The sequence below is a fragment of the Vipera ursinii genome (assembly GCF_947247035.1).
Source record: "Vipera ursinii genome assembly, chromosome: 11".
NCBI lineage: Eukaryota > Metazoa > Chordata > Lepidosauria > Squamata > Viperidae > Vipera > Vipera ursinii.
Window position 1 is genome coordinate 16,261,313 of NC_139524.1, and position 7,751 is coordinate 16,269,063.

Sequence of the window (7,751 nt, forward strand, 5' to 3'; positions counted from 1 at the left end):
TGCAGACTTCTGGGAGTTAAAGTCTGCACGTTAATCTTGCAATTTGGGACACCACAGCTACAGTTCATAATGGCAAGGATCGGATCTGGACTCGGGAAAGAGGAAATCAAAACGTTTCTTTAATGTCTTCCATGAGAGTTTGGATCACTTGCTTTGAGCCTAATCCACTTCACAGGGGTAGGTGGGGGATAGGATGTTACTGATGGGGAATCTGAACTCACTGGGGAAAAAAATTGTAATTGTAATTTGTAATTTATATATCGCCCTTCTCCCGAAGGACTCAGGCGGTGAACAGGGCAAGTATATAAAAATACAAAAATACAAAAGTTAAAAAGGAATTAAATACAATGCCAATCTAAAACAGTAAATACATATATTAAAAAACAACAATAAAATCCCAAACCCATCCCCCCATCAGGCCAGGCCGGCTTGTTCGAATAAGTGCATCTTCAGATAGCGTCGGAAGGAGCGATGGTTGGGCGCCATCCGGAGCTTGACCGGCAACCGATTCCATAAATCTGGGGCGCCCACAGAGAAGGACCTCCCCCCTCCTCCCCTACATGCTGATGTAGCAGGTGTCAAGGGCTCTAAAAAACCCCCCAAAACCTCAAGGTAGCAACCATGCTGAAGTCAGAAGCTGGATAGAATGAATCTAGTGAACGGTTGCATGTCCAACGGAGTTAAACCCTGCACGACGCTGTCAAACTACTTCCATTTCGTTGCGACTCACTCACCAATTTTCTCGGGATCACTCACTCCCACGGAAAGTTCAAATTGGTCTTCCTGCTCTTCCTCTTCCAACTAGGTAAGGAGGAGAGATGACACACAGGTCAGAAACTTTTCTTGGACCCGACTTAAGGTAGATGTCAAGCGTGGGACATCGGGAGCCAAGGCGGCTCAAAGGAATACAGGTTTGTTGCATGATAAATGCTCTCTACAAGAATCTCAACGACTAACAGTTGAAGCAGATTAGCGGTAGATAAGAGTCAACGGAATTCAAGGTGGGCTGAACTTAGATCTCCTGTGGGCACGAAGGGACTTGAGACTGATGACACGTTTCATCCCTCCCTCGGGCTCAGCCTGGTCTTCTCCTACAATAGGATACCCAATATTGGAAAGAGAGAGAGAGAGATAGGAAGGCAGATGGAGACAACATCAGAAGCCTCAGCTCTCTCCAAGTTTTTTCTCACTGCCCATTGGAAGCACCTTAGCTGCTTTTATTTGTTAAGCATTTGTCGTGCTTTTATGTGTGTTACATGTACGCTGCTTTTCTTAGCAATTAAATCCTGAAAGATAGGAGAGAAAACAGAGCTGTAAAGCATAAATAAGTAGTATTCACCTTTGCTCTGACTTGAGCTTATATTGCAAAAGCTGAGGGGCAAAAGTCAGTATGTTAATTGGAAAGGGGAGACAAGAGTCTGCTCCACGCACAAAAACTTCCAACTTTTAAGAGTCCCGCTAGAAGGTGGAAAAAGTAAGATGCCCAAAACACTCTCAAGGGAATAGCCAACTTATTCAACTTGCCTTCCTCTAGGAACAAAAGGAAGGGTTAACAACCACTCTAGTTTTATTATTTTAGGGAGAGAGAGAGACTTGTTTGCTGTACTGGGGCTTCCCTGAGGACAGGGCTTGTGTGGAGAAGGCTGTCGGTGGCAAGTGAACGAACCTTTTGTTGTCAAAGTACAACCATGTATACACTGAGACTGGCTGAGCCTCCCTTCGTGCCCCCTCCCCCCAACTCACAGTGACAACAAACGTCTTATTACACCATGTGAGCTAATTGCACAACACACTGGCCTCGCAAGTCAATCATACATGAAGTTTACAAAATTATTTCCCGTTCAAGAGCCTGAAAGCCCATGGATAAAAGCTGTTCTTCAGCCTGTCAGTACGGCTGGCTATATTCCTGCATCTCCTCCCCAATGGGAGGAGAATAGAGAGATACCGACCAGGGTGTGAGTCGTCCCTGAGAATTTTCCTCTCTTCCAAGGCTGCGGGCCCTGGCAAGGTCATCCAGTGGCATCAGGGGACAGCCCACGATGTCCTTGTGCTGTGCTCACCACCCTCTGTAATGCTCTCCTATCCTCGGCTGTCAGACCAGCATACCAAACCACAATACCGTACGAGAGGACGCTCTCTATAGAAGACCGGTAAAAGAGGGTCATTAGCCGTTGTTCTACCGTGTTCTTCTGCAAGACCCTGAGGAAGTGGAGTCTCTGCTGGGCCTTTCTGGCCACCTGGGTTGTATTAACTTTCCAGGTCAGATCTTCACAGAGAACTCATCTTCAAGCAATGTGACGGAAATGCATGGAGAGGAATGGAGACCGCCTTCCTTATTACACAGGACAGAGCTGAATATAGAACTAGCTACATGGAATAGATGATTAGCCAAACACGAAAGTGCTTACCTCCTCATAGGTTTTTGACTGCTGCTTGGAAGAGGAATGGGTGGGTTTTTCTAGAGAGGGGGCAGGACTGAACACTGTTGTTGTCTCCTTCTTTGTGTGGTTTTGGCTATTATCCAGGGACAATTCAACAGTGGCATCTGTAAAAGAACAAAAGAATGCTGAGTTGATTTTTCTTTTTTTTATGCCTTTGATGAAATTCCATTTCCCTGACTGAGGATAGTCTCTAGGCAGGGGGTCTCCAACCTTGGCAACTTTAAGACTTGTGGACTTCAACTCCCAGAATTCCTCAGCCGGCTGAGGAATTCTGGGAGTTGAAGTCCACAAGTCTTAAAAGTTGCCAAGGTTGAGGACCCCTGGTCTATAGAATTTCATCCCAGGGGTTAGTCACTTCCTGTGAAGATGAAAGTTATTCCTGGTAGAATCACTTCCCTAAGTTGAATCATTTACTTGGTGAAATTTCTTTAGAAATGGACAATCAAATCAAATCCAAGAAGATGCAATACAAAGCTACATGTTCTGGGCCACAACGTCCATCCACTCCTCACTTTATTGCTCTTCCCATCCTTTTATGTGGGATGGCCACTCAGAGTCACCCTGAGTTGAGCAACATAAATCATCGCCCTCTTTCCACCATGTCACGCAGCAAGACCAACCTGCAAATAGGTCTGGATCTTCTTGTTCTTCCTGGATGCCATTTGTTTTTAAACTGTTTTCCGGCGGCACCGGGGATTCCTTCTTTGGGAATTCTGGCTTACTCTAGGAGGATAGAGAGCGGCTGTTATTCCAAGCTGCAGAACTAAACCTGGTTTTTGAGACAGAGGCAGAAAAACAGTCTTCCAATATCTCAGGGGCTGCCCCAAAGAAGAGGGAGTCAAACTATTTTCCAAAGCACATGAAGGCCGGATAAGAAGCAACGGATGGAAACTAACCAAGGAGAGAAGCAACCTAGAACTAAGGAGAAACTTCCTGACAGTGAGAACAATTAACCAGTGGAACAACCTGCCTCCAGAAGCTGTGAATGCTCCAACACTGGAGGTTTTTAAGAAGAGACTGGACAGCCATTTGTCTGAAATGGTATAAGGTTTCCTGCCTGAGCAGGGGGTTGGACTAGATGACCTCCAAGTCCCCTTCCAAATGTATTATTATTATTATAAACCTGACCAAATAATTTGGCAATCCTGGCCTATACACATAGTCCTCAAGTTACAACAGTTCATTTAGTGACTGTTCGAGGCTACCACCACACTGAAAGAAGTGACTTACGACCGTTTTTCACACTTACGACCATCTGAAGCATCGCCACGGTCATGTGAGCCAAATTCGGTCACTTGGCAACTGGGCATGTATTTATGGAGGTGGCAACGTCCCGGGCGGATCGTGTGATCCCCCTTTTGTGACTTTCTGATAAGCAAAATCAATGGGGGAGCCAGATGCACTGAAGAGCCGTGTTAATAACTTAACAGCTGTGGGAAGAACAGTGGTAAAAGGGGGCCGAAACTCACTTAACCATCTTGCTTAGCAACAACACCTGTGGTCATAAAACGAGGACTATCTGCATTGTCCAAGAGAGTGATCTTCCAGGGCCAGTTGGCAGACCCCAGCTTCCCATTCCTGCCCTGTGCAAAGTCTTCCCATTTGAATCCGTTTTTTTTTTCCTCCATTGCTTTAGGGTTAAATTAACAATGGAGGCATTGCAAGCCTTTTTTTTTCCAAGGCCGCTTTGTCAAGCTAGCACATAAAGGCTCTCGGAGTCTTACCCTTGCACCCCCTCCCAAGGCCTCCCTCCACGCAGAGACAGCCTTGCCACTGTCTGCATCACTGAGCCATGGAGTTTGCCAAAAGACAATGCCTGTCTGAACAGGGTGACAGTCCCAAGAGGCGCCAGAGACAGAACCGTGGGTGCTAGAAGTCAGGGCTTTACGTTGGTAGAACAAGCCTGGTTCAAAAACAAACCAGGTTTAGAAGTCACCCCGCTTACAGATCACTTCTGAGAAGTTTTTAAGCCCTTGGAGCTGCAGGTCAAAATAACTGGTCAGTTTGTCTGAACCCGTGAGAATCCACACGCTCTTAACCAGTAACTTTGGGATTACATTTCTGCAAACGCCAAAGCTTGGCAAAGCTTGACAACATTCTCACAATGTAAGGTAGGCCAGAAGAGTTGTGCAAATCCTCATTATGAGACATTGCAGGAAGAGAGCAGAGTTAGTTTGAGAGCATCTTTTTTTTTATTTAAAGCTTTCCGGAGCTGCAGCTCACTTCCCCAGATTTGCAGTGCGTTAAACTGAACTGGAGCTCACAAGAGTTTCGTCTATCTCTGAATAAAATTTGTTAGTCAGGAAAAGGGCAAGCAGCCTCCTCATTCTTCCCTAGCCCTAACCCTTTGCTAAAACAAAAGTTTCATTGTGTTCGTTCATTCTGTGCTTCTGACTGTAAATTTTGTGTTTCATCTGCTGGTCTGGTGACCGAATAAAAATTGATTTGATATCCTTGCTCTTTATGTTCAAGTTCTACTATAGATGTGCCTTCTATTTTTCCTCATGCTTTTCCAGGCACTCTACATTCCATTAATACGATTTCAAAAATGTGAATTCTTTTACTTAACAATGGTTTGTTTGTTTTCTTTAGCATTCTCACAAAGAACTCAAAGCCTGCGGATCATGATGAAACCCTAGTTCTGATCCCAACGGGAGGGGCTTCCCAAATTTTTTGGAATTTTTTCTGCTGAAAAGTTGTGCAAGGGCCACTTCAGACTGCTCTGTTGTTATGTTCACATGCACACAACTGTTCCCTGCTCACTGTCAGAAACTAAATGCCAATTCTTGGTTTTTCTTTTTTCACTCCATCTGTACTCCTTAATTTTTTGCAGTTATTGCATAAAATGCCTACATTCAGCATTTTCCCTTGAAACAGAAGGGTGGTGCCCGACCTCAAATCCCCTCACATTTTCTCCTCTGTCAATCTATTAACTGTTTCTGGATTTTGCAGCGCAAGAAAGCCAGTCTCTACCTATTCTCCTGGCCTTGAAAATCATGTCAAGATTTTTTTTTTTGAAGCAGACTGAGACGCAACTGTGGCATCAAAACTGCAATATTTAAGGGACCTTTGCATCCATATGGTCACACCCCAGGACTGCTGTCCAGACTGACAAGAGGAACATGACCACAGAAACTTCACCCCATAACTTTCCCAGCCATAAGGATAACCTTTATTAGTGCTGGCAGCTTAACGGCAGATGCTATTATAAGTATATAATTCACAAAATTATAGAATGAGCATCTTTATTCCCGGGAGAGCTTCAGAATTATTAGAAGATTATTCTAAGGCTAAGATACCTATTAAGATATTCCATAAACAGATACAAATGATACAAAAAGAACAAACAGAACTTGAAAGCCAAGCACAACAAAATTCCAAGACATTACCTTATTTTTTGAAAACTAGTTAAGCTACACCCAGCAGCTTATAAACTGTAAACAGATGCTGTATATTTGTGGCATTGATTTTAGATATCGGACTAGGATTGGGGAGACCTAGGACAAAGTCTGTTTTCTCCCCCAAAATCCCACGTATGAATCTGGCCTTCTCACAGGGCAGCCTAATTTTCAAACTTACTGCTGTGAGGATAAAACGGGATAAAACTCTGTGTATGCCACCTTGAACCCCTGGCCAAAACGCGAGATTTGAGTCTAACAAATGAATGGCTAAATATTTTGCACTACTTTAGAATCAAACTCCGCATTCAGTTGGTCTGGGCCAATTTAAAAAGTCTAACCAGCATCCAATCTGCTTGCTAGAGGGATGGGAGACCACTAAGGAATGCCAGGCCTGTCAGCTAGAGTCGTAAATCAACAAAACTACTTCCCTTTCCAGGATTTGAGTCTTTGTGAATGGAAATAGCTGGAAGGGCAACAGCTCAATGAAAGGAGATCATAATGGCTGCTCTGTAAACGGATGTCAAAGGGATTCAGGAGAAGCCAACCCAGCATTTGTGAAAGACCCTCTTTCAACTGAATTGTAAGTCATTGGCAAGGAAGCAAGCCAACACAAGGGGTGTGGAGCCAGATAGGGGAGAGGCCAGGAAAACATTTCTGGCTGAAAAACAAGCAGAAATTCAACCCTAAACCTGAACCCGGCTCCAGACTTTTCCCTCCTGCAGACAACACTTTTTGCAACTCCTTTGCAAAAACAAGCAAAGATGAATGATTTCCTGGGGCTGAACATGAAGCGCTGCTCCTTAAGCAGCACTGGGTGCCCTGCCCAGATTGCACACACACACACACACACACCCGCCACCCCCAGGGACACATACACAGAGAAAGGCCAGGATGGGCTGGACTCCCACTCCCATCATCCTGGGCCACGCTTCCCCCACCCACCCCCACCGGTGCCTGTTTGCAAAGGGAGGGAGAGCCTCTTTCCACCCGGCCCACAGACCCCCCCACACACACCCAGCAACCGAGGAGGCGAAGCGGGGCTCCCCCCAAAGCAACTCTGGCCAGGCTCCTTTGGGGGGGGTCCCTCCGGGGGGCGACTTTCTCCCAGGCTTGCCATACTGGGTTGCACCTTGGAGAGTGGGGTGGGGGTCGTTATCATCTGTAGGGAAGGAGGCGCCGCAAGGGCGCGCCCGGGATGATGGGAGCTGTAGTCACCGCCGGCACAGGTCCCGGGAGAGCAGCCCAGGGCGGTTTTCCTCGCCCGGGGAAACTTCCCCAGGCTGCAGGAGCGAAAAGGGAGGGAGGGAGGGAGGGGAGCGAGCGGTGTGGGGGGGCTCGTGGGGGGGCTCCCCCCTTTTGCAAAGCCCGGCGGAGCGCGATCCCTCCCACCCACCCACCCCCCGCAGACACGCGTGGGTGGCCCGGTGGGCACCGCGGGCACTCACGGCGTTGCCGGTGAAAATGTCCTCCCCGTCGGAATCGCTGTCCGGCTGGGGGTCGCCGGGACTCGCCTCCGCCTCCGCCGGGAAGGGCGGGGGCAGCCGGTCCACCGGGGAGCCTCCGGACGCCATCTCGCCGCCCAGGCAGCCACTTCCGGCTCCCCTCTCGCGGCCCGGCCGGAAGCCGCAACAGGTGATTTATGGCCAAGGGGGCGGGGCCGGACGGGGAGGCGGGGAAAAACGAGCCGGACGCCCAATCCGGACTGGCGCCAGGGCCTCGGGGAGGAGCGAAGGGCGTGGTCGCCCTGCCGCTCTTGGCGCTGCCTTTGAGCGATAGAAGTGCCTGTTCTGTGTATGTAAACTATACGGCTCCTAATGCGAATGCGTGCAACGTAGAGGTGCGTATGGAATAATGCAAAGCAAATATAGGTAATAGATTTGCATCTTGTACATGCACAATGTATCATTCG

At 47.6% G+C, this 7,751-nt stretch overlaps 1 protein-coding gene across 1 annotated transcript in view; it reads right to left on the bottom strand.

Moving 5' to 3' along the window:
- The window catches only part of SNX1 (sorting nexin 1), a 16,981-nt gene extending 9,496 nt beyond the window's left edge, over nucleotides 1-7,485 (bottom strand). Inside the window, 4 exon segments of the mRNA XM_083371741.1 lie at nucleotides 731-801; nucleotides 2,409-2,545; nucleotides 3,062-3,164; nucleotides 7,288-7,485. Coding sequence (XP_083227867.1) covers nucleotides 731-801; nucleotides 2,409-2,545; nucleotides 3,062-3,164; nucleotides 7,288-7,413 — 437 coding nt within the window. The 5' untranslated portion in view covers nucleotides 7,414-7,485.
- Nucleotides 7,486-7,751: the final 266 nt, after the last annotated feature.